Raw genomic sequence first — 25,970 nt, 5'->3', positions numbered from 1 at the left:
AGGCAGTGCAAAAACAAAGACCTCATTTGAGAGGGCATTCTCAGCATTTCTCCATAACTCATGTGGATCCTAATATTCTTTTCTTTTTGCCATCCCAGAGCTTGAATTCTGGCCCTGGGCACTGTTCCAGAGCTCTTTTTGTTCAATACGAATCCTCTACCACTTGAGCTACAGCTCGACTTCTGGCTTCTTGGGAGTTTATTGGAGAAAGAATTTTTTGGGCTGTCCTGTCCCTGTTGGTTTTGAACCTCGATCCTCAGATCTGTCTCCTGAGTAGCTAGGATGACAGGCATAAGCCACTGGTGCCCAGCCTCATAGTGTTCTTTTTAAAGTTTCCTTTGCTCTAATTTAAAGGACCTAGTTTCTTCAAACTCAGAATAAGAAATCATTTGGGGCAAGTCAGGTCCTGGACTACAAGAAGTTAAATATTTGTTTAAATAAATTCCTCATGATTTCATTCTGGAGATCCATGGAGCAACCTGATAAAATAGGATTTACTTTCTGGGAGAATAAGTCTAGTTCACATAGCTGGGACACTGCTAACTTTCTCCTGTTTTGTGACATGGGTCCCTGGATGATTGTTCAGCTCAGGTGCTACTGTGTAAAGCACTTTACACCCTGTCCCCTTGCCAGGCACCCTGGGTGACCGATATGAGGCCTCCACCAGACTGGCCCAGCAAAGGTGAAATCCAGTTTACTAACTACCAAGTGCGATACCGGCCTGAGTTGGATCTGGTGCTGAAAGGAATCACTTGTGCCATCAAGAGCACAGAGAAGGTAGGTGGGCTGGAGGAACACCTGGCTATGATCAGAGGACAACTGGGAACTGAATGAAGAGCAGCTGGACTCTAGGCTTTCATCATTTGGATGGAGGGAGAAAGCTGAATGGCTTTCTTGGCTCTAGAGACATGTAAGGATACACCACCACCACCAGAGGGCAGGATATCAACAAGCGACACCCTGTCCCCCGGCCTGCCAGCCACGGCTCTGTTTCCTGTCAGGACTCAGCAGCATCTATCTGACCTGGAGAAGGAACTGCTGTGGACAGTGATGTGGAGGGTTGTCTTTAAGAAAAGAATGACCTGCTTTTCCTTCTGCTCTTTGTACTTGGACTTGCTCCTAGGGTGCTCTTGTTCTCTAAGCATTTAGAGACTAATATTGGGGGGAAAGGGGGGTCCAAATCAATGTCTGATTCTCAGCTGGTGGCAAACCTTTCCTTCTCTTCTCGCTTCTAAACAAGATTTTCTTAAGAGCCTGTAATTTTCTATTATAGTTTTAACAGCAGCCACTGGGAGGGTGTCTCTGTTTCTAACAGTCACCATAGTTCTTAGCAAGTAGCAATGTATGAGGTTGGGAGAGTCATTTTCTTCGGACATCTGGACACTTTTCTCCCACCAAAACCAAAAGTCATGTAATGGCTTGAGAGGAAGTAACCAGTTACTGCATTTTACCATCTGTGATTGCGAATGTCCAGGCTAAACATCCCTCACCCCGCCCCACAAACACACACCCCAAAATTATATGTTGAACTAACAAGCAAAGGAACTCTCTCCACAGGTTGGTGTGGTGGGCAGGACCGGAGCTGGGAAGTCATCCCTTACAAACTGCCTCTTCAGAATCTTGGAGGCTGCAGGGGGCCAAATCACCATTGATGGCATTGATATTGCTTCCCTTGGACTCCATGACCTTCGAGGGAAACTGACCATCATCCCTCAGGTGAGCTCTGTAACTTACTTGGACACAGACAGTGGGGCAGATTGTGCAGCATGAAACACATTAATATGATTCAATTAGGGACATCATTTCTGCAATCTAGGATACCTGGAGCTAGTTCCTTAGAAAGACCACCCTGGTTTGCTGTGTAGCATGCATTTGTGATTACTGGTATCTGGCCAGTAGGTGGCAGCAACACAACAGAAGTCAAGCAGCAGATGATTCTTTAGCCCACTGTGGGTTTATAAGACCTTTGCAATCAGCATTAGCAGTTTTGCTGCTGAAGCTTGAAGCCATTAAGCTTTATACTCCCCATTTGATATGATTAAAAGATAGAGCAGGGAATTTGCTGCAGGTTTTTTGCCAGCAAGCAATACACTTAGTGTATCAGCAAGAATGACTTCCTATGGACTCTTTCTCCACTACCAAATAAGGTATTGCTCATTCAGTCAGCGTGGCTCTTCATTAGAACATCACTGTAGTTAAGTTTCTCTGGGGGTAATTTTGGTTTATCTGGTGTGTGATTAGTTTGATATGCAATTTTCAATGGCCTAGGCATATTAAATTCTTGTTAGGTGACTGCATTATGCCGTCTTTTAACATCCTCGGCTCCTTCTATCTCTACACAATGAGTTTTCATTTGGAGGAAGGGATCTTCTCACTGAGAGCCACTCCGGGCCTTCAGGGGGCTTACATAAGCTTGACTGTGACCGGCTTCCTGACCTGAAAGTCTGTCTCAGGCCAGTCCTACCCAGTTTCTCCTGGACACAAAGAACCACGGGGTCCTCTGCTGCCATCAGCTGAACAGATCCCTTATCTCTCGACTTGCAGGACCCCATCCTGTTCTCTGGAAGCCTGAGGATGAATCTAGACCCTTTCAACACCTACTCAGATGAAGAGATTTGGAAGGTCCTGGAGTTGGCTCATCTCAAATCCTTTGTAGCTGGACTGACCCTTGGGTTGTCCCATGAAGTGGCAGAGGGAGGTGACAATCTGAGGTAGGTAAGGTCTCACAGCCTGCTCCCCCCACAGGCAGGGAGAGGGTGTAAGGAGGCCCATCCTCCCATTCCTGTGTGAGGTCGTAACTGGCCTTGTGGAATTTTCACTCTACAGGTCTAATTCCTAGTGTATAAAATGAACCATTGTAAAGATCACATGGTAGAATGGACATGAAAGTGCTTAGGAGGGGCTCTGGCAAACCTTTGTCATTAGATGTGGCATTGTATCATGTGGCATTGTATCACGTGGCATTGTATCATGTGGCATTACAAATGTGAGCTTGCAAATACCAGTATTATAGAGAATCGTAGAAAGCTGAGATTCTCAGCTTAGCTGATCCCTGGTCTAGGTAAGGCACAGACTGGGTGTGGGGATCCCCAGGGGCTGCAAAGGGAATCCCAGTTTGGGAACCACTGACCTTAAAGAGCATGCAGACGATGAGGGTGTGTTGTCTGTGAAATCCTTAGATGCTGGTGAAACATCTTAAATTAATACAAAGACTCTCAAATTTCACAATTCTTGCCTTTTCAATGTATTTTCATATAGGTTGACATTCCACTTCTGACCTTCACTATCCGTTTACTTGCTCATTCCTATGTGTGCCTGATATTTTCTCTGTAACAATTGTCCCCTTCTCATAACAAAGCTGAGCCCTTAGACAGAGCCTGCTACTCAATGACAGATTTTGTTTTTGGTGGTACTGATTTGGTTTGGGAAATTAAAATTGAAATATGTCAGAAAACAAAACAAAACCGAACAAAACTTGAGTATCACTGATCAGTGATGAACTGAGAGCCAAAGTGGCTCTGTTACTGCGAAGTCAAACAAACAAACAAGAAAACCCTAGGCAGGAGTTTTGTAGGAACTAAGTAAATCGTTCTGCAGTATCTCTGATCTTACATTACACAAATTCTGGAAGTTCATCTTGGGTGACTTCTCATCTCCTGCAGAAATTTTCTTACAGAAAATTACAGAACTTTAGTTTAGCCACCCTCTGTTTAATATGATCCCTAATGGCCACAGCAGGAAAGAACAATTAGCAAATTCCCGAATATTTCCTTCACATCATTTCCCAAAGCTTCTTTATGTAAGTAAGAGGTCCAGCCTTCATTACAGGCTTTTAGCAAATTAAGCTATTTGCATTTTACAAGCATATTCGAATTCCACATACATTGCATCTCACACCAAGACATCATGCTCATTAGATAGCTTTGTCTCTAATCAAGGCAGAAGGCCTTGAACAAATAATTAGCCTTGAGACTAGAATTACACATTAAAATAATGAATGTATTTACTTAGACCACAAAGCAATGCCACTGGGCATTCAGTCTGATGCCACCCTGTATTAATGGTGTCGGGTCAGATACTGCTGCGGTAAACTTGGGTGGCGTTCATGTTGTTCTGAAACTGTTACCCTCACTGTCTCAAGTGAAAGCACTGTTCCTGGGCCAATGTTTTCCAAACTTGTTTAAAGATGAAAATTGCTGAGGTGCTAATTAAAAAGTACACATTCCCAGAAGGCTCCCCCATTCTGACAGGACAGTTAAGCCCCAAATCATGAATATTCTTTATTAAGTATCCATGCTCTGCTGGGCTCCAGTGGCTCGTGCCTGTAATACTAGCTACTCGGGAGGCTAAGAGCTGAGGATTGTGGTTCAGAGCCAGCCTGGGCAAGAAAGTTTGTGAAAATCCTATCTCCAACTAACTACCAAAAAAAGCTGGAAGTAGAGCTGCGGCTCAGGTGGCAGAGTGCTAGCTTTGAGCAAAAACAACTCAGGGACAGTGCTCAGGTCCTGAGTTCAAGCCCCAGGACCAGCACGTGCATGCACGCACGCACACACACATGCAACACACACACACCTTAGCTTCTAATTGGGGAAGTTTGAAAACTGTTACCCACAACAATGACAAATGGGGCATTTTGGAAGGAGAATTCCCAAGTCCAATCTGGAACTGGAAACCATCCCACATACCAGACTTTCCCTTGCTCCCCCCTACCCCCGCCTCCCGCCGGCTAATGCATGGTTTCTTCCACTGGCTACAGTATAGGACAGAGGCAGCTCCTGTGCCTGGGCAGGGCTCTGCTTCGGAAATCCAAGATTTTGATCCTGGATGAGGCCACGGCTGCAGTGGACCTCGAGACAGATCAGCTCATTCAGACGACCATCCAGAATGAGTTCTCCCAGTGCACCGTCCTCACCATCGCTCACAGGCTCCACACCATCATGGACAGTGACAAGTAAGTGGCCCTCGTCACCCGCAGCGGCCTGGCCTACAGGAGCCTGGCGGCTAGCACTGTCATTTGACTGATGGAACCAACGCCTAGCAACCTCTAGAAACGTAGCTGAAATTGCATATCCGACTAATGAAAGCTAACATATCAAGGGAGCCATCTTGAGAGTACCATAGGAAATGATCATTACTAGTTGAGTCAGGAGATAGAGATCTAGTCTACAAATAGCAGACGAGCCTAGACCTTCCCAATTGCCATGAGAAGTGTAACATCCTTCTCTATAAAATCACCAAGGCCGTTGGTTCCTTCATGCTCTAGCACCTTGCCCTCGAAGGTCAGTGATCTTAGAAATCTTCCTTAAAGAAGGCTCATTTTTGTTTTTTGTTTTTTTTTTGGCCAGTCCTGGGCCTTGCACTCAGGGCCTGAGCACTGTCCCTGGCTTCTTCCCGCTCAAGGCTTAGCACTCTGCCACCTGAGCCACAGCGCCCCTTCTGGCCATTTTCCATATACGTGGTGCTGAGGAATCGAACCTAGGGCTTCATGTATGGGAGGCAAGCTCTCTTGCCACTAGGCCATATCCCCAGCCCCTAGAAGGCTCGTTTTAAAGCTAGTCACTGGACTCATGGCCTCGGCACTGTCCCTCAGCATTTTTTGCTCAAGGTTAGCACTCTACCACTTGAGCCACAACTCCATTTCTGGCCTTTTGTAGTTTATTGGAGATAAAGGTCTCACAGACTTTCCTGCCTAGGCTGGCTTCAAATTAGGATCTTCAGATGCTAGCCTCCTGAGTAGCTAGGATTACAGGGGTGAGCCACTGGTGCACAGTGTAACGCTCATCACTCTTAAACAATGAGCTTTGGGAGAATGCTTGTGTAAGGGGGTCCATACTACGTGTTCCTGTGGCTTGCCTCTTATGCTCAGTGTGACATGTGGGGTCTGTCCACACCGCTGTATGGAGCTGTGGTTCCTTCCTTTTCTCTGCTTACTGTGCCCTTGTACCACAGCTTAGTCCTGGGCAGTTGTCGAGCTGCAACTTCCTAAGACTTGTATTTCTTTGTTTCAGGATAATGGTCCTAGACAATGGGAAGATTGTACAATATGGCAGCCCTGAAGAGCTATTGGCAGACCCTGGCCCCTTTTATTTTATGGCCAAGGAAGCTGGTATTGAAAACGTGACTGACACAGCACTCTAGCAACAAATCCTGGTTTGAGAATGACTATAAGGACCATTCCTTGTTTATTTGTGTGTCTATGTGTGTGTCTATGTATGTGTGTATTATACAGACAAAATTATATAAAATTTACTTTTGGGGGAAAATGGGTCTCATTGTATTGTATAGGCTGGTGTAGCCATAACTCTCGACTCAAATGATCTCCCTGCCTCAGCCTTCCAAGTATAAACATACATTTTAAAGAAAGCAATACCCATATACTCACTATCCACATTAAGAGTACAGCTATTAGCAGGTACCTTAGCCACCCTTCACTTGCCTCACCTAGATTGTAACTCTGCCCCCAGATAGAAGCATTGTCTTGTGAGAATTATTCCCCTGCTGTCCTTTTAGTGTCGCCACTGTTGTGCAGACCTTTAAGCCACGTGCACCTTTTCTCTCAGGCAGATGGACTCACGCTGCACATATTCTTCTAAGACGTGATTTTTTTTTTTTTTTTTGCCAGCTGGGGATATGGCCTAGTGGCAAGAGTGCTTGCCTTGTATACATGAAGCCCTGGGTTCAATTCCTCAGCACCACATATATAGAAAAGGCCAGAAGTGGCTCAAGTGGCAGAATGCTAGCCTTGAGCAAAAAGAAGCCAGGGACAGTGCTCAGGTCCTGAGTCCAAGCCCCAGGACTGGCAAAAAAAAAAAGCTAAGGAGGCTGGGGATATGGCCTAGTGGCAAGAGTGCCTGCCTCCCATACATGAGGCCCTGCGTTCAATTCCCCAGCACCACATATACAGAAAATGGCCAGAAGTGGTGCTGTGGCTCAAGTGGCAGAGTGCTAGCCTTGAGCATAAGGAAGCCAAGGACAGTGCTCAGGCCCCAAGTCCAAGGCCCAGGACTGGGGCTTTAACTAGGGACCTGGGTGCTGTCCCTGAGCTATTTTGCTGAAGGCTAGCGCTCTAACACTTGAGCCACAGCTCCACTTCTAACTTTTGCTGAGAGTCTTGTGGACCTTTCTTGAACTGAGCCTCCTGAGAGCCAGGAGCCATCAAGCACTCACAACCTCTTTTGACTCAGTTCTCTACCAATAGTTGAACCCCTGCCATTAGGCTACCATCAAACCACAATCCTGCACAAAAGCTAGTTTGTGATGTATGAATCTCAGGGGAGTTCTTTGCTTAGCACAGTGACAATTTGGAGACACACATAGGTTTTTGTTATTTTTGACTCTGGTATATTACATGGTGGATTTGTTTCTCAATTACCTGATTGTGGAAGCTTTAACCCTTACAAGACTCAGCTCAATCAGAAGAGACCCTGTTTGGGTCTCTTTCTTGGATTTATCTCTTACCTGACATTCTGTATTATCAACAAAACATCCCTAGGTTCGGGCTGGGCATTTGTGGCTCATGCCTATGATCGTAGCTTCTCAGAAGGCTGAGATCAGAGGATCATAAACCAGCCGGGGCAGGAAAGACCATGCAACTCCAACTAACCACCAGAAAAACAGAAGTGGAGCTGTGGCTCCAAGTGGTAGAATGCTAGCCTTGAACAAGAAAGCTCAGGACCGTGCTTAGGCCCTGAGTTCTAGTCTTACAACCCACAAAAAAAAAAAAAAAAAAGATCTCTACGTTTGAGAAGGCAACCAAAGTTTATCTTGGAGGGTTTTTCATGCCATATTGTTTGAGTTTTATGATATTCCTTACTTCTGTTTATCTAGCATCTCACCGTCTGTTCAGTGAGGTGCTCCAAGCATTGATCTCGGGGAGCGTAGGTAGCTGGGGTGAGCATGCTGTCTCTGCTTTTCGCTGACAGCTTCCCATTGTGTCCACTGTCCCAGCTATTAAGCTGCTTTCCCTTTTCCTCTACAAGGCATCCAGTGGGGTAATAAAATCTATAGTCCTCCTTCACATAGCCTGAGAATTAAGGTTTTGAGTCAGCATGGCTGGTGACCCACAGAGGTGCACAAATATTAAAATGTTGACTAAGGAGGTCATTTAAGGAGGATTATCTCCGATTCTGCTAAGTAAATGTGGCATGTCAGAAACACTCTATAATTATCAGCTCTTTTCCAGAGCTAGTTTTTTGAAAGCCATACCTGTTTAACTACATGAAATATAGCTCCTATAAAGGGCAGATTCACGTATATTAGTCTAAGATCAACTGAGAAACGTCTGTTGCTTTATGTGCTGCCAAGAAAGAACTCCACTGAGGGCCTTCTGAGCCTCTTGGAGAAGAATGACATTTTTTCAGATTAATACAATATAGATTTTACCTAGAAGGCTCTGTCGAAACTAAGTTGGGTCTCTGCTGCTGGTCATGTCTCCTTTATGAGTTTCCTTTTTGCTTTTCTTTTACAACCTTAATTGTTCTTTTAATCTAATATTATCACTGTCACATCCTCTTTTTTACTTCTCTTTCTCAGCCCAATTTCTTTTTCACCGCTAGGTAACTATGCATGTTTTCACTACCCATTCTTCATTGAACTACCATTGATGATTGAAATACCAAATGAGAGTGCTTCTTTTTTCTTCTATTTCTTTCAGTGTTTTCTTTTTAAGCACATTCTATACACATACAAATTTCTAGTCGTATAGCATTTGGAGAAGCAAGAGGGGCTTCAGAAGACAGAGTACCACACATACCTGCTGAGAGCTCTCTGCGGGGCAGGGAGGGGGTGGCTGAGGCAGGAGCAATGGACGCTGGGCCCTGCTCCCTTCTCAGTTTGTGTCCCAAAACCCACGGGCCCCGCTGATCTCTGTATCTTTATCCATCATCACAGGACTTTGAAGATCACTAACCATCACTATTTATGCAGCCTCTACTAAGTGTTTGGCATGATCCAAAAATTTCTAAGTTAATGTGAATAAAATATAAGTCGGGCACCAGTGGCTCACGCCTGTAATCCTAGGTACTCAGGAGGCTGAGATCTGAGGACCACAGTTTGAAGCCAGCCTGAGTAGGAAAGTCCAAGAGACTCTTATTGCCAATAAACTACTCAGAACATGCCAGAAATGGTGCTGTGGCTCAAATGGTCAAGCACTAGCCTTGAGCGAAAGAAGCACAGGGACAGTGCCCAGGCCCAGAGTTCAAGCACCAGGACAGGGGAAAAAAAGTGTGTGTGTGTGTGTGTGTGTGTGTGTGTGTGTGTGTGTGCGCAGATATTTTAAAATTCCACTGGATTCTAAATTAATACTTGTCTCACAAGTTTTACTTCAGCCAGTCAATTTTGGAGACAGTCTTAGCTGACTACCTAGGACTATGATTCCTCCCAAACGCCGTTGTGTCTTCCCTGGTCTTTTGGCGTCTTGCCACATCCTTCCTGCCCCAGCCCGTGTGGAAGCACAGGGTTTGCAGAGTGAAGCAAGCTATGCTGTTAAGCATCTGGCTCTCACTTTCCAATCCAGTCTTCCAGGCTCTGCTTTGTAATGCCATGACTGGCACTCCCAGTTCTGCTTTGCCACCTACTGTCACCTGGTTCTCACAGGAGGTGTTAGACCAGAGGCCGCACAGGTAGGGACTTGTTCCTCCTGCTTGGTCACCATCACCCCATCAAGGTGCTTCTGAAGCCTCAGTTCCTCTGCAGTTCTTATGAAAACCAAGGAAGAGTGCAGCCCCCGCCCCCCAGCTCCTAGAAGCAATAGGGCTTGTAGATTTCACTGTCTTAGAGTTCACTCTTAGCTTCCATAACTCCATTTTGGTGACTCCATGCTAGAGGGCTGCACCCCCACCCGTGAGACTAGTTCCTTGTAATTTGACATTTAAAAATATATGTAGCCCTTGTTCCTCTCTGTACCTAGGTAGCTACCATAGTAATGGATTGTAAAAACGATCATAGTAATAGATTATAGAAATAACCATAGTAGTAGTTACAGAAATGCCATGGTAACTGTCAGGTTGGTTCCCTTATGATTAAGTACTGGATTGTTTTAGCCTGCTCATGCTTGCTTAGTTGGTATTAGGGAAACATGGTAACAATTGTTCAAATAGCTATTGGGTCAGCCTGACCCGGAAATTCTGCTTCTGTAAATGGCTTGCTTAACCCGTTTGTGACTTGCTGTACCCTCTGCGCGTGCCCCCTGCTGTAGAATGCACAGCTTCTACCTTTAATAACCCAGCCCGTGGCTCAGGGCTGTTCTTTACCATTGCATTGGTGGAGAGCAGACACTGTGCACAGCTAAGTGAAGACTCCTAACCCCATTGACTGAGTGCTGGGGACTTTCTTGTCGTGGGTGCGAGTCCTGGGTGGCCAGGATACTGCACTTCTAACCCTGGGAGAAGAAGCACCACCATGTCCCTCTGTTACCATCCACTGTGAGCGCCTTAGCCAGCGCCACCCACTGGAGCAAGGGAGGAACAGAAACCAGGCTGCGAAACTGGTTTGGGGGCATCAGGGGGGCTTGTGCCCCCACCAGCAACAGACACCCCTAGGGCCCTTGATGTGGGACAGGGGAATGCGTGCAGAAAGGAAGGTAGCGATCTCTTTGAAGTTACAGACACCAGCATGTGAAACCATCCTTATCTAAGGAAGCAGAGGCAAGCCGCAAACAACTAGGATTTAACTCCAAGGTCCAAGGAAGCTTGGGTTTTGATTAACTCACATTTAGGGTAGACCCTGGAGTCTCGGTAAAGCTGGAAGCATTGATCTTTCTCCGGCCACGCCCAGCTTTTTGAGAGTCAGAGAATGCCATTCCAGTTCTCTTTAGCAGCCCCCACAGCTCTCAGAGAAGCAGCCCAGCTGAGCAGCCCTGTGTTAGCAAAGAACACAAAACAATTCAATAGTCCGTAAATAATTAATTTTTTAAATTAAGCCAAAATAATCCTCCAATAACTGAGACAGGAAGAAAACACATACCATTCCGATCTAATTTTGTTGTAGGCTGGTTTTGTTTTAGTGCTGTTTGAAACATCACTTGAAATTTATACCATCTAGACAATAAAAGGAGAATATACTTAGTCACAAATGCATGCTGACTAGGAATTATTTGAAAATTAGTAAATGATATTTTATGTTTGTACCTATAAGCTATACAACTTAGACTTAGTTAGCAAAGACTACATTCTACTATAAGCTTAGTCTTCCTTGTAGACTAAACACAACAGTTTTGACAGATTGTATACTGTTTGAAAATGTCATAGGGAAAAGGGAGAAACAGGTTAGAGAAGTTCGATGTTTGTCAATTTTGTTTATTTTTTCAATTAATACTCAGTAATTTTTGGTTATTTTTGAAGTTTCTGTTTCATTTATTTCTACTCTGTGGGGGGGGGGTGATTTTTGAATTTTGGGTTTTGAGACAGAGTCCTGCTATGAAACCCATTTGGTCTCAAACTCTCAATCCTCCTGTCATGCCTCCTAAGTATTGGAATTGTGTATACTTCCATGCCCAGCCTCTGCTTTGTTCTTTGTCATTTCTTCTATTTCAGATTTGGTTTTTCTCTAAGATTCATTTGAAATCTTCCTCCTTTTCTGCTTGCTTTTTCTATCTTTCTCTCATTTATTTTTCTTTCTTCTTTGTTGTTTTTGAGTCGGTACTGGGCCTTGAACTCAGCTGGGGCACTGTCCCTTAGTTTTTTCCTCTCAAAGCTAGCACTCTACCACTTGAGCCACAGTTCCACTTCTGCCTTTTTTGGTGATTAATTGGAGGTAAACAGTCTCACAGGCTTTTCTGCCTGGGTTGGCTTCAAGCCATAATCCTCAGCTCTCAGCCTCCTGAGTAGAGCTAGGATTACAAGCGTGTAGGATTACAAGGTGTGGCTCAGTTAGTCAAAGATTTAACCACCAGGCTCAAGACTGGATCCAGTCCTCTGTTTCAATTAGAGGGGAAGCTGAGCTGCAGAGACAATCGCAGATGATATACAACAATCCCTAGTAATGACCAATTACCACAACGCCAATATCTCCAGAGAAATACAGGTGTAAAGATGATACCTGGAGCCAGGCTCCTGTGGCTCACGTCTGGAGTCCTAGCTACTCAGGAGGCTGAGCTCTGAGGATCATTCTTTAAACCCAACCAGAGCTGGAAAGCCTGTGAGACTCTTTTCTTCAATTAACTACCAAAAAGCCCGAAGTAGAGCTGTGTTTGAGAGGCTGAGTGCTAGCCTTGAGCAAAAAAAAAAGGTGAGGGACAGTGCTGGGCATGAGTTCAAGCCCCTGGACTGGCAAAAAACAAATCAAAAAAGAGAAAAAGGGATGGAGCTCACTGGACACAGGTGAAAGTGAAGTATACAATTCATGGGTGGAGATGGGAGGGAGGGACTAGAAAAGAACTGAGGAACCGAAGATACTATGTGGAAGGAAATGTGCTCGTTACCCGACTCATGGAATTGCAACCCTCTGTGCATCACTGTTATAATAACAATAAAGTAAAATCATTTAAAAAAGAATAAGGGAACAGAAATGTCCAAATTGAATGGACAAAAGCAATGCTCAAAAAATTCAGTTCAGCCAGGTGCTGACTGCTCAGGAGGCTGGGATCTGAGGATCGCAGTTCAAAGCCAGCCTGGGCAGGGAAGTCTGTGAAACTCTAACCTCCAATTAACCACCAGAAAACCAGAAGTGGTGCTGTGGCTCAAAGCAGTAGAGTGCTAACCTTGAGTGCAAAAGCTCAGGGACAGTGCCCAGGCCCTGAGATCAAGCCCCATGACTGACAAAATAAAACAAAAAAATCAGTTCACAAAAATCAATACATTTGAGAGCATCTAAGTGAAAAATTACATAAGTAAACAAATGAACAGAAACAAACAAATAAGTGGGGGGCAGCGAGAATCTAAACAGTTTTCAGAGCCTGGCGCCAGTGGCTCACATCTGTAATACTAAACTATTCAGGAAGCTGATACCTACTACTACTACTACTTTTATTTTTTTTATTTTTTTATTTTTTGGCCAGTCCTGGGCCTTGGACTCAGGGCCTGAGCACTGTCCCTGGCTTCTTCCCGCTCAAGGCTAGCACTCTGCCACTTGAGCCACAGCGCCACTTCTGGCCGTTTTCTGTATATGTGGTGCTGGGGAATCGAACCTAGGGCCTCGTGTATCCGAGGCAGGCACTCTTGCCACTAGGCTATATCCCCAGCCCAGGATCACACTTTTAAAGCCAGCCCAGGCAGGAAAGCTCCGGAGACTCTTATCTCCAGTTAACCACAGTTAACCATAGTTACACACACACACACACACACACACACACACACACACACACACACACACACACACGCCACACGCCACACGCCAGAAGTGGAGCTGTGGCTCTAGTGGTAGAGGACTAGCCTTGAGCACAAAAAGAAGTTCGGGACAGTGCCCAGGCCTCAGACCCGTTGGTAAAAATCTGTTTTCCTTTCAGGACAGCTGTTAATAGTACTGTGTGATTCTGTCCAGCAGGTGGCAGCATAACTACAGGTTCCATTCACTATAATGGTGCTTAGGCCTTTAGCTAGTTTCCCCATGGAGGTGAAGGGCTTAGATCAAGCCTTTCAGAAGGCTTCTGGACTCCAAAGTCTTAACCCTCAGCCCACGTTTCCAGTTCTCTCACAGTCTGTGTGCACAGCCTTTCCTTTCCTGGCCTAGATTTGCTGGCTTTCTCCTAGTCAGCTGCTTAGGTCCAGGTTGTTTTGCAGGATTGGTGTCTAAACAGACATCCTGTCTGTCTTTAGTCTTGCCAGGGGGCTTCTGTGTGCCTGTGGGTGTGTACAGAGCACGGGGCCTATAGACCGGCTGCTTGGGTGTTTCCCTGGCATCCTGGCAAGATGGTTCATGGGATAGTGCCAGGTCTGCAGCTATGTGGCATTGTAGCTCTGTGTCCACACACAACTCCTGGCTAGCTGGTGGGATCGGGAGAGATTCGAGGACACCAGTTCTCTTTCCCTCTGCAGTTCTCTGGAGCAGTTTTCTCATTGTTTCATTCACTGGCTGCTGAGAAGCTCCTCCTCCTTCTCCTCCTCCTCCTCCTCTTCCTTCCTTCCATCCTTCTTCCTTCTGTTTTTGGTTGGTTTTGGGGCTTGAACTCAGGGCCTGGGCACTGTCCCTGAGCCTCTTTGTGCTCTAGGCTACCACTTGAGCCCCAGCACCACTTCCAGTTTTTTAGTGGTTAATTGGAAATAAGAGTCTCAGCCTTTCCTGTCCAGACTGGCTTTAAACTGTGATCCTCAGTCTCAGTCTCCTGGTCCCAGCTAGGACCTCCTACTTCTAATCTGCCATCTTGGCTTTATCAGTGGTTACTTTTCAAGGCTTCTGTGCTGAATTTTTTCATTCAAATCCCGCATTGTCGTCATGATTTTACTTAACTGTGTTCTCTTGTATCTCAGTGAGCTTTTAAAAAAAATTCTTTAAAATTTCTAACCAGACATTTCATCTTTTGTTGTTGTTGTTGAATTTTGGAATATGTTGCTAGAAAGTTATATATTCTTTTGTTATAGTGTCTTGTTTTTTCCACTTTTTTTTTTTTTTGCCAGTCCTGAGGCTTGAACTCAGGGCCTGAGCACTGTCCCTGGCTTCTTTTACTCAAGGCTAGCACTCTACCACTTGTGCCACAGCGCCATTTCTGGCTTTTTCTGTATATGTGGTGCTTAGGAATTGAATCTCCGTGCATGCTAGGCAAGCACTCTACCACTAAGCCACATTCCCAGCCGTTTTCCCACATTTTTTATGCTCCTAAACTGAGATGTATCTGGTAGATCCGATAATTCCTATTTATTTACATATTTATTTATTTACTACAGTTTGCACTCAGCATCTCACACTTGCTAAACTGGCACTCTAATAACTTGAGCCATGACTCTTGCCTGGCTTTTACCTGGTTAATTTAGAGATGGAGATTCTAGTGGTCTTTTCCATCCAGACTGGCCTTGACTCACAATCCTCCAGCCCCCTGAGAAGCTAGGATCACAGGCGTGAGCTGCCCTTACAGCTCAGGCAAAGGACTTCTTTGTGGGTGGCTTTTTTTCTTAAAGATGTATCTCTCTTCTAATGTATTGCTGGCTTTTTATTCTAGCCGGGCACTGTAAGGAAGGCTTCATGGCTTCTTGGGCTGTGGTTAGTCCCTTGCACAGTGCATAACCTGACAGCTGGGAAGAGCCACCGTGTCTGTGGGTAAGAGGGGGGCACACTGGCAGGTCAGGACAGTTCAGAACAGTGTGGTAGACAGCAGTAGGCAGGGGGTGCTCCCCCTGGCTCCTCCTATAATGGCAGCAGTGGCCCCTGTGGGGTAATGGGCATTTCCCTAGTGGCTGTGGGTGCTAGGCTTGCCACAAGGCCTGTGGGGGGCCCTGAGGGCCGGCTTCCGTCCTGCCACTGGCTGTGTCTGGACACTGCTGGCTCTTCCCACCGTCTCGAGGACAAGCTTCCCATGTCCACTGCCATCACACACCTGTCCCCTACCATGCAGGGTGCTCTGTGGCTTAGCTCAGCCCCGCTGGTGGGTTGGAAGGCAGTGGGCTCCCCCTCTCCCCGCCTCCCACCCCCCGGCTGTGCACTGCAAGTCTGGAGGCCGGGGTCTCTCTGCCACTAAGCGGCACTTCTTAGATGGCTCCAGCTGGGCACAGGGGGCTGGTGGGAGGGGATGACACTTCCACAGCTCGGCTGCTGTGCATGGTGCGGCTAACGTAGCTCAGTGAGCTACAGCCCACAAGGAGGGGGGAGCTTCCCAGGAGCTAGGCTTTGCAGTGTGCGCACTGATAGCATGTTCTGGGGCTCTCTTGTCCCCCCCCCCCCCCCCGGCTGGAGCCAGGGAGGCATTTGTCCTAGTAGGCTGAGGTCCTGTGTTTCTGACTCTTACAGGATTCCAGTCTCTCACTGATTTCCAGTGTCCTCTTATCTCAAAATAGCAGTAGACACCCTCATTTGACCCACTGAGGAAGACGAGGCGCGTGCTGGACGCCCGTGAGGAATGAGGAAGATTCTTGTGTTGTGGGCCCCCCTCGCAGTGTGCCACGCTGCAGCAGATCCACAGGAAACACGCAGGCTCCTTAAGACGCCACGCCGCCCCACCCGCCCCACGAGGGCTGGAGGATCAAAGTTCCCGCCGGCCAGGCCTGGGGTGCAGGGCGCTGCTCATCCATCTGCAAGCTTAGGGGCGGAACAGAGGGCCGCAGGGCAAGGGCGGAGGTCCACACCCCAGCCAGCCAGAACTGGGCAATTACGCATGCCAAAGGCTCGCACCGCCTCTCGTGGCTGGAACTGCTGCTCCACCTTACAGGTGAGCCATGAGAGGCAGCCACGCGGCCTCGCCACTCACGCGGCCTCGCCACTCTCCCGCGCCACTCTCCCCCGCCCAGCCGTGGAGCCGCCACACGCGCGCCTGGCTCATCTCTAGGGGCCCGGCTTCCACACCCGAAAGCGGACGCGGTTCTCTCCTCCGGGTCCAGCTTCCCCACTGGCTAAAGGTTTGTAGAGAAGACGCAGTCACCTGCGGCCCAGACACACATCTTGTCTGTGCAGAACACGCGGGAAGCCTGCGGGATGAGCTCCTCCGGTGCCGCCCTCCTCCGGGATGCAGGTGACAGCGGAGGGCCGGAAGCCTGAGGGAAATGTTTATCCTCCACGCGCAGGGAAGCCGAGAAAACACACGCAGAGCCATGAACGCTTTTATTTAGAAAATAACTGTTTAAATAGAAACGTGGCTAAGGAGGAACTCTTCGCAGGAGGCTACGCGGGTGCAGAGGACGCGGGGCCCCCGAGCTCGCCGGGATGGTTAAGGCCGAATGTGGGCTCGGGGGAGCAGGGGCTTTAAGGCTATTCGTGATTCCCTTTGTTAAAACACAAAAGCCATCCGTTCCCACGGCCAGGCAGGCTCGCTGTCTAGGGCAGTGCGCTGAGCCGCGTGCTCAGGGCCGAGGGCTGGTGCTGGGGCAGCAAGCACTTCCGCAGCCGCGGGGTCTTGCCAGGCACTCTAGAATCTGGCTGTGGGTATCGTCTCTGAAGCGTGGAGGTTTGTGGTGAAACAGAAAAATCTGTCCAAGACTAGGATAAGCTTCTTCGGGGAGCACCTATCTTCGTTCAAATAAGTCACACGGGCTGCAGAGCCCAAATCTGCGCACACACCCGGGTGGCAGCATTGCGCCCAGCTGAAGGCGAAAGGCGTCCAGCCTCCCACCGGCCTGGCTGGTTTGCGATTGGTGCAGCTGGAGCGCCACTGCTGCGAGTGGAGGGAAATCTCCAGTTATTGAGTCCGGGAGAGAAGGTCATGAGGTATCACCCCCAGATTGTCAGGAAGGGGCACAGGGCTGTGTGGAACAGGGAAGGGGGATTGTTGGGAACATGTGTGAAAATGAAGACCTAAGTATTTTCCAACACAAGAGAGCAGTTCAATTCTGCAGAACCAATCTCAGAATGTAATGAAATAGCTAAGATTTGATTTTAGGGACTTTAGAAAAGAGAGAGATGGGGGAAGAAGACAGAGGGGAGGAGGAAGGGAAGAGGAGAAGAGGAAAGAGGAGAGGAGAGGGAAAAGAGAAGAGAGGAAAGAAGGGGAGGAGAGGAGAATGCTGGACACCAGAGGTGTCTCTGAACACAGGAGGTGTCTTGTCTCTGAACCCCCAAGTTGGGTGTGATTCTGGCAAATTCCCTGCCACGTGCAGAAGCGCGACCCAAGGGTGCTGCAAGAGCCCCTCTGTTCCTGCCATCCAAGCAGGTCGGCTGATCACGGGCCACCCAGTACCTTACAACCAATGCCAGCGTCCCCTCCCATGAGCATGCATACAATCGCGGTCTCCCGACTGCACTCCGTCATTCCCAAAGGCTGAGCCCGGCACCTGTCTCTTCTCGTGGTCACTGAATCACAAGCAAGGCTTGGGGTCCACTTCAAATCCTAGGAATCCTAGCGAGCGTCCGGGCGTACAAGCAGTGGAGAACAGGGCTCGCCCCGCGCTCCGCCGCAGATGGAGGCGCAGTGCGGGCCCGTGGCTCAGGCAGGTGCCCCATGGCCCAGCGGGGCCTCCGGCGACGCAAGCGAAGGCAGCAAGGCCGAGTGAGTGGGAGGCAGCCTGGGCTCAGGTGTACTCGGTTTTGCGGATATAATTGGATGGGACGTAACCCTTCTTCCCGTTGACTTCGGCCAACCACCACTCGGTGTTGCCTGTAACGTCTTTAAACTCCAGGATCCTGAGTCTCTGATTGGCTGGCACACTGAGCTCATTTGGGTTCCGCGCAGTGAAAGTGTAGACAGCAAAATAGACCTGTGGGGGGAACAGGAGAGTCAGGAACCGGGAGCAGCGCTGTGCCACAAGCCTTGGGTGAAAGGGGGTGTCCTCTACCTCGGTGGTCAGTGGCCTGGGAGTACATAAAATGATGACCCGTGAAAAGGAGAACTGAATTTTATTTTTTTTTGCCAGTCCTGGGGCTTGAACTCAGGGCCTGAGCACTGTCCCTGGCTTCTTTTTGCTCAAGGCTAGCACTCTGCCACTTGAGCCACAGCGCCACTTCTGGCCTTTTCTATATATATTCTATATTTCTAGGGCTTCATCTACGCCATATTCCCAGGCCGAGAACTTAACTTTAAATCAGTTTTTTCAAAGTTTAAATATCTGCACGTGACTGAAGTTTCCTGTAATGAACAGAGCAGATCCAAAGAAAACCAAAATGCACACCTGTGAATTCTTACAATAATTCAGAAAGTCACTACTGAAGATGGATGAGCTATGAGGGTCCCTCTGCACCCCAATTGTGTACCTCATCCAGAAATTCTCAGTTTGGTCTAGGAGTGTAGCTCAGTGATAGAGCAGTTGCTAATCACATGCGAAGCCCTGAGCTTCTATCTCCAGCATGACCACACCCCTCAAAAAAATAATACAGAGCTGGGAAGGTGGCTTAGCGGTAGAGAGCTTGCCTAGCATAAATGAAGCCTTGGGTTCGATTCCTCAGTGCCACAAACAGAAAAAGCCGGAAGTGGCACTGGGGCTCAAGAGGTAGACTGCTAGCCTTGAGCTAGCCTTGAGTTCAAGCTCCAGGACTGGCAAATAATAATAATAATAATAATAATAATAATAATAATACAACTGGGCACCAGGGGCTCACGCCTGTAATCCTAGCCTATAAAAGAAGCAAGGACACCCACTGCTATAAGAGGGAGTACTCGCAACAGAGGTTTGGGGCACACACTCCTCAGCTGGAAAACTGAGGTGGCCTTAGAAAGATGGGTCTAGGGCTGGGAATATGGCCTAGTGGTAGAGTGCTTGCCTGGTATACATGAAGCCCTGGGTTCAACCCCTCAGCACCACATATACAGAAAAAGCCAGAAGTGGTGCTGTGGTTCAAGTGGCAGAGTGCCAGCCTTGAGCAAAAAGAAGCCAGGAACAGACAGTGCTCAGGCCCTGAGTCCAAGCCCCAGGACTGGCAAAAAAAGAAAGAAAGGAAGAAAGAAAGAGGGAGGGAGAGAGGGAGGGAGCGAGGTAGGGAGGGAGGGAGGAAGGAAGGAAGGAAGGAAGGAAGGAAGGAAGGAAGGAAGAGGAAGAAAGAGGAAGAGAGGGAGGGAGGGAGGGAGGGAGGAAGGAAGAAAGAAAGAAAGAAAGGAAGGAAGGAAGGAAGATGGGAAAGAAAGAAGAAAGAAAGAAAGAAAGAAAGAAAGAAAGAAAGAAAGAAAGAAAGAAAGAAAGAAAGAAAGAAAGAAAGAAAGAAAGGAAGGAAGGAAGGAAGGAAGGAAGGAAGGAAGGAAGAAAGATGGGTCTAAAGCAGGTAAGATGAAAAGGCGCATGCCACTCAAGACAGGAGCAGACCACTCAAAAATGAACAGGAAAAATTGAAATAGCACCAGAATTTCCTTTCTAAACTCTAGAACTAAAAATAGAGCTATGTATTGCCTGGCACCAGTATCTAATACCTGTAATCCTAGTTATTGAGGAGGCATAAGATCTGAGGACTATAGTTCAAAGCCAGCCAGAACAGGAAAATCTGAGACTTATCTCTACTGAACTACCAAAAAGGCCAGAAGTGGCGCTGTGGCTCAAGTGGTAGAGTGCTAGCCTTGAGCAAAAGAAGCTCAGGGACAGTGCGCATGCCCCAGGACTGGGGCATGCGCACACACATGCACACATGCATGCACACACACACACACAGAAAAAAAAATAAACGAGTAAGAAACTAAGTAGGTAGGTAAAAATAGCAGAGTTCATATGATGGAGGGGTTAGTGAACTTGAGTAGAAAAAGGTTTCATGTGTCCTTTTAAATTCCCAGTGAAAGAAGAGACGCGATCCAGGGAGGGCCGGGACACGAGAAGGAAGAGGTGGGGGGAAGCGAGGGGGGTGCTGGGCAGGCTCTGCCTCGAGACCCAGAGATGACGCCCAGGCCCCAGGCAAGCCCCGGGGGGACCGAGAAAACACTTACCTGGTTTCCTTCCACCTCACTGCTTTCCAGCTCTTCCTTCCTCTGCTCCAGGGCCTGGCTGGCTCTGGCATTTCCTCTCACCAGCTCATTACCGTGTCCATTTCGCCCTGGCACAGAGCACCCAGCCGTCTCGGGGTGCTTGGAGCCTCGATTGCAGCTCTTCGGGGTGGCAGCGGGCTGGCTCTCGTCTCGGGTCAGGTCCGCCCAGTGCCCCGGCCTGGGCTGGCAGGGGGTGTCTGGCTCAGCAGGGCTCCCGGCAGGACCGCTCCCCGGACTTCCCGGGCTCCCCGGGGCCAAGGGCACGCTCAGAGTTCCTCGGTCGCAGTCCATCGGTGAACTCGCATTTGGAGGCTGCGCGGGGCAAGGGCCCGGGGTGAAGGACACGGCCATGCTGCCCGGGTTGAAGGTCAAGGTGCTGCTACTGTTCTGCCGCGGGAACCTGGGGGAGCTGCTGCCGAGCTCAGACTCGGTGGACGAGTGGCTGCCGACCGAGGCGTCCGAGTGGCTGCGCCGGGGGTTGTATGGCTTCAGGAAGGAGCTGTACACGAAGCCCTTGGTGACTGTGGAGAGAAGGGCGGCACCAAGAGTGTGACTGAGGAAAGGGGGGGGGGGGGCAGGGAACCGACAGGGTGTCCAGATCGTGGCTGAGGACACCCGGTGCAAGTTCAAGTACTCCAAACATGGCCCAGAGGGCTGCAGGACCATCATGTCGGGGAGCCCCTCCCCCAGGACTGGAATCTTCTGGTTAGGGAAGCCGGCTAGCTGTCTAAGATGGCGAGGCTTTTCAAGCTGAAGACAGGGACTGAGACTACGTGTGCATGTGCCAGTAGGACACCTTGAACTCGGTGTCTGGGCACTACGGTCCTTAGCTTTTCTCCCTCCAGGCTGATGCCTTACCACTTGCGCTACAGCTCCACCTCTGCTTCTTGGTGGTTGGTTGGAGCTAAGTAAGAATCTCATGGACTTTTCTTTTCTTTTCTTTTTTTTGCCAGTCCTGGGCCTTGGACTCAGGGTCTGAGCACTGTCCCTGGCTTCTTTTTGCTCAAGGCTAGCGCTCTGCCACTTCTGGCCATTTTCTGTATACGTGGTGCTGGGGAATTGAACCTAGGGCTTCACGTATACAAGGCAAGCACACTTGCCACTAGGCCATATCCCCAGCCCACTCATGGACTTTTCTACCAGGGCCGGCTTTGACCCAGGATCCTCAGGTCTCACCTCCTGAGTAGCTAGGATGACAGGTGTGAGCCATGGACGCATGACAACGCAGTACAATTTTTATAGGAATCTGGAAAAGTTCAGACCCCCATTACATAACCTTCATGAGAACAAGGACCAACTGTTGAGATCTTTCTCGGGGACAGGAGCCCAGGTCCCAAGTTCAAGCTTCAGGGCCAGCACACAGGCATTGCTTGCATGTGTGTGCACACACGCACACATACCCAAAGACATGCTGGAGTTGCAGGCCCAGTTGATGTGCATACAGATATTTATTGCATAAGCCCCAAAACCTGATCTACAACACATTTAGACCAGTTGTCTTGAAGTTTGAATTTTTTTGGACTCAGGAGAGGTCAAGTACACATGTTACACAAGTCTGCTCCCCTAGCTGGTGAGTCCACCATTATCAACCAACCCCCTGCAGCAAAACACATGACTGCCCAGAACAGTGTCAACAGTCAACAGGGTTCTAAAAATACAAAATAAAATGACAAACCCCTTTGTTTTTCTCAGTTTTTTGGATTTGGAACCATGGAGACAAAAGCATTATTCTGTGTGTGTGTGTGTGTGTGTGTGTGTGTGTGTGTGTGTGTGTGTGTGCACGTGCACATGCTAGGCCTGGGCTTGAACTCAGGGCCTGCAAGCTATCTTGGAACTTTTTTGCTCAAGGCTGGTGCTCTACCACTTGAGCCACAGCTCCAATTCTGGCTTTTTTGGTGATTTAGGGGTAAGGGTCTCATGTACTTTCCTGCTTGGGCTGGCTTTGAGCCATTATGATGCCTCAGATCTCAGCTATCGAAGTAGCCAGGATTACAGGCATGAGCCTCTTTGTACTTTAAATTTTATAAATCCCCATACCCCTCTAGCTGTGAGGTGCTAAAGCCACTCCCCAAATAGCCATGAGGTAAAATCGGGGGTGCGGGGGGAGCCAACAAAACCTACAGGGTATTTTTGTTTATTGTTGGTCACAGGGCTTGAACTTAGGGCCTAGGCACTGTCCCTGAGCTTATTCAACCACTTTGAGCCACAGTGCCACTTCCGGTTTTCTGGTAGTTAATTGGAAATAAGAGTCTCACAGACTTTCCTGCCAGGGCTGGCTTTGAACCATGATCACAGATCTTAGCCTCCTAAATAGGATTACAGGAGTGAGCCACCAGAACCTGGCTAACACTAACACCTACAGGTTTTTGCATTGCACACAAGAGAAAAGTTATAGAAACTGAGGGAGGGCAGCTTGCTGTGTGGCTCAGAGATGAAGAGGAAACAGGATTCTGCCAGGCAGGAAGACTGCCAGGATAAGCCAGAAGCATGGCGAGATCTTACAAGATACATAAAGAAATCACCTCTGCAATTTATCAAAACAAAAACACCTCCAATGCAGGTTTTACTTTAATAACCTGGACATTGTTGCTTTCTAGAAATGGAAAGAACTTTTGACAGTTATCTTCCCCTGTAATCAAAAGCTCTCCTGTGTTTTTCTGACCTGAAAAAATAATTTTCCTCCCTTGGAGCCACATTGACCAATGTGTAAATTCTTACCGCCATTGTCGATCAGCCAGCGGTTCTGACTGCCCATGGGGTCCTTCTTCTTGATCACACCCACCAGGTCACCTTCCAGAAGGGACACATCCAAGTCCTGAGTGGCATTGAAGTTCCGCTCGGCCTGGAAGAGTTGCTCTGGGGGGTACCGGGCCAGCAGGGAGGCACGGAGCTCTTCAGACTGGAACATGTGCCTCGGCTGGAAGGCGCCGGAGAGGCAGCATCAGCAAGAGAGGCACCAGCAACAAGAGAGACAGCATCAGCGAGAGAGACAGCATCAGCGAGAGAGACAGCATCAGCGAGAGAGGCACCAGCAACAAGAGAGACAGCATCAGCAAGAGAGACAGCATCAGCAAGAGAGACAGCATCAGCGAGAGACAGCATCAGCAAGAGAGACAGCATCAGCGAGAGAGACAGCATCAGCGAGAGAGACAGCATCAGCGAGAGAGACAGCATCAGCAAGAGAGACAGCATCAGCAAGAGAGACAGCATCAGCGAGAGAGGCACCATCAACAAGAGAGGCACCATCAGCAAGATGGCCGGCCTGGCCACCACTGGCAGCCGCATTTAATCTCCTCACGCATCAACCCTCAGTGGTGAGGCAGAAACATCAGCCACCCTCCCGCCCCGTTGGTCGCTTCTGTAACTGGGGGTTAGGTTAAAATCATGGCCTCTTTGACGTGTTGGTGCCTTTATAGCTAAGAAGCAAGCCTAACAGGCATTTTTGTCACAACACCGGGATTAAAATGCTACGTAAAGAATCCAGATATTGGGGCTGGGAGTACAGCATGGTGATCAACTGTGTATTTCACATACACGAGGCCTTGGGTTTAATCTTCAGCACAAAAGTAAAATAAAAAATTTAATTGGAAAAGAAAAAGCAAGTAGTAGTATCAAGTTTCTCACAGCTCTCAACAATTGAGAATTTCCCTACTTTGACTTCCTCATCTATAAAGCAAAGGTCATAAAATTAAGAAAAACAAAGGTAGGAATAAATTCAATTTTCCCTTTTAAGGTAACGTCTGTGAGTTTACTCAAAGCATTAATATAATGAAGGCACGGTAGCAGTCCTTTAGCTTAGGAGCCTATACGATCTGAAGTGTCTTACTCTAATTTTTTTAATTTAATTTTTTATTGTTTTTAGAAAGTGATGTGCAAAGGGGTTATAGTTACATAAGTCAGCTAATGAGCACATTTCTTTTTGGACAATGCCACCCCTTCTCTCACTCTCCTACTCTAATTTAAAAAATACTGAAAGTACTGAATTAAAAAGGAAAAAAAAAAACTCCAGATGAAAAAGCAGCCAGTTATGAATCACTTGGCTGTGTTAGCTTTTATAATACATGATCAGAAATACACAGAACTGACAAAATAAATGAGGCCTCTATCGGTTCCCTTTATGAACTCTTCTATGTGGTGACACTTGACTCGGGTCAGGAGCCAGCCAGAGAGAGGCAAGTGTGAACAGTGAGCGCTCACACTGCCCCGGGACACCAGCGAGGCTCAGGAACACTGAAGGAATACACCATCCAGGAGGGAAGAGACCCCATAACCCTGGTTGTCATTGTTTTGAAGGTACTAGAGTTTGAACTCGGGGCCTTATGCTCAGGACACCCCTACTCCTTTTTGCTTTTGTTATTTTTCACTGTCTCACGCTTTTTTGGTTAGAGCTAACCTCAGACTGTGATCCTCTCACATGCAACCTACGTCCTGGGGTCCCCAGCCAGGGGGGGGTGAGCCCCAAGTTCACCCTCCACCCCCGAGCCCGCTGCCCTCCTCCGTCCCCACTCACCAGGCCCAGGAGGGACTTCCGGGAAGACTGACGCTCCGTGGTCTTCCTGTCGAAGGGCCTCTTGGCGGCCGGCAGCGACTCGGGGAAGAAGGTGAAGAGCTGGAGCTGCTGCAGGACCCTGCTGTGCTCCTCGTGGAAGATGGCGATCAGGTTGCCCTCCCTCCCGGTCACTTTGAGTAGCTGGAGTCCGTGGAAAGCATCGCGAGGGAGGAAAGAACAGAACAGAAGTGAGAGATCTTCGCGAGTGTCAGCGAAGGGGCAGCTGCAGGTGGCTCGGCCCACACGGGGGACGCCCTCTGCGGCGCTGCCCGAGAGCCAGGTTCCCAGCGCTTCTGGAAACGTCTCAGGTTGGATAAAGACATTTAAGAAGTCCCAGGTTTCATGGCATTATCAAAGGACCAAGACTTCTTGAGGAACAAGTGCTGGTGACCCCACAGTGCATTCCCACCAACGTCCTGAGAGGACGCCACAGAGGAGCGAGGACTCACGGAAAGCAGCGGCTGCAGCTGCTCCAGCGCCTGCTGCACGAAGTCGCAGTGCGCTTCGGCGTAGCCGTGGATGCAGTTGGCGAAGAGCCCCTGGGCATACTGCTGGAACTTGGGCAGTTCGTCCAGCAGCTGCGCGTTCAGGGCCTCATAATTGTTCCGGGCAGACTGCAGCTCCTCCAGGGTCTTCTTGTCCTTTAGCTTCTCGGCCCGCTCGGTGCAGTTGTAGAAATCCAGGAGCTTGTCAAAGCGCTTCTGCACCAGCTTGTGCGGCCCGGTGAACATGCTCAGTAGCTGGTTTAAGGGAGAGATGACGAGCCGCTCCGTCCTCTCCTTCTGCAGGGAGAAGGTGAGTGGCTAGGTCGGGCATCCACATAGCCCCAAACCCTCCACGTGCCGACGGTCCGAGTGCACTGGGCGCCCATGCACACACGGCCCGTTCTGCTGCAGGTCCACAGGCCCCGCAGTGCCTGCCTCATCCCACGCCCTCTCACCAAGGCCTCTGCCAAGGTGCCCGTCACCT

At 48.7% G+C, this 25,970-nt stretch overlaps 2 protein-coding genes across 5 annotated transcripts in view; one reads left to right on the top strand and one right to left on the bottom strand.

Moving 5' to 3' along the window:
• Nucleotides 1–6,277, top strand: part of Abcc2 (ATP binding cassette subfamily C member 2) — a 46,802-nt gene extending 40,525 nt beyond the window's left edge. Inside the window, exons 28-32 of the mRNA XM_048338491.1 lie at nt 634–777; nt 1,558–1,716; nt 2,545–2,711; nt 4,757–4,951; nt 6,009–6,277. Of these exons, the coding sequence (XP_048194448.1) occupies nt 634–777; nt 1,558–1,716; nt 2,545–2,711; nt 4,757–4,951; nt 6,009–6,138 (795 nt within the window). The 3' untranslated portion in view covers nt 6,139–6,277. The remainder of the gene's footprint in view (nt 1–633; nt 778–1,557; nt 1,717–2,544; nt 2,712–4,756; nt 4,952–6,008) is intronic.
• An 11,249-nt stretch (nt 6,278–17,526) lies between these two features.
• The window catches only part of LOC125346171 (dynamin binding protein), an 83,028-nt gene continuing 74,584 nt past the window's right edge, over nt 17,527–25,970 (bottom strand). For all 4 annotated transcript variants that reach the window (XM_048338488.1, XM_048338487.1, XM_048338489.1 and 1 more), the window contains 5 exons: nt 25,451–25,783; nt 24,963–25,142; nt 23,171–23,369; nt 20,414–20,973; nt 17,527–18,269 (listed from right to left, as the gene is read on the bottom strand). In XM_048338488.1, the coding sequence (XP_048194445.1) occupies nt 18,084–18,269; nt 20,414–20,973; nt 23,171–23,369; nt 24,963–25,142; nt 25,451–25,783 (1,458 nt within the window). In that variant the 3' untranslated portion in view covers nt 17,527–18,083. The remainder of the gene's footprint in view (nt 18,270–20,413; nt 20,974–23,170; nt 23,370–24,962; nt 25,143–25,450; nt 25,784–25,970) is intronic.

The sequence above is a fragment of the Perognathus longimembris genome, chromosome 2 (assembly GCF_023159225.1).
Source record: "Perognathus longimembris pacificus isolate PPM17 chromosome 2, ASM2315922v1, whole genome shotgun sequence".
Taxonomy (NCBI): Eukaryota; Metazoa; Chordata; class Mammalia; order Rodentia; family Heteromyidae; genus Perognathus; species Perognathus longimembris.
Note: the sequence above shows the minus strand (reverse complement) of the source record. Positions and strands in the feature narration are given on the sequence as shown.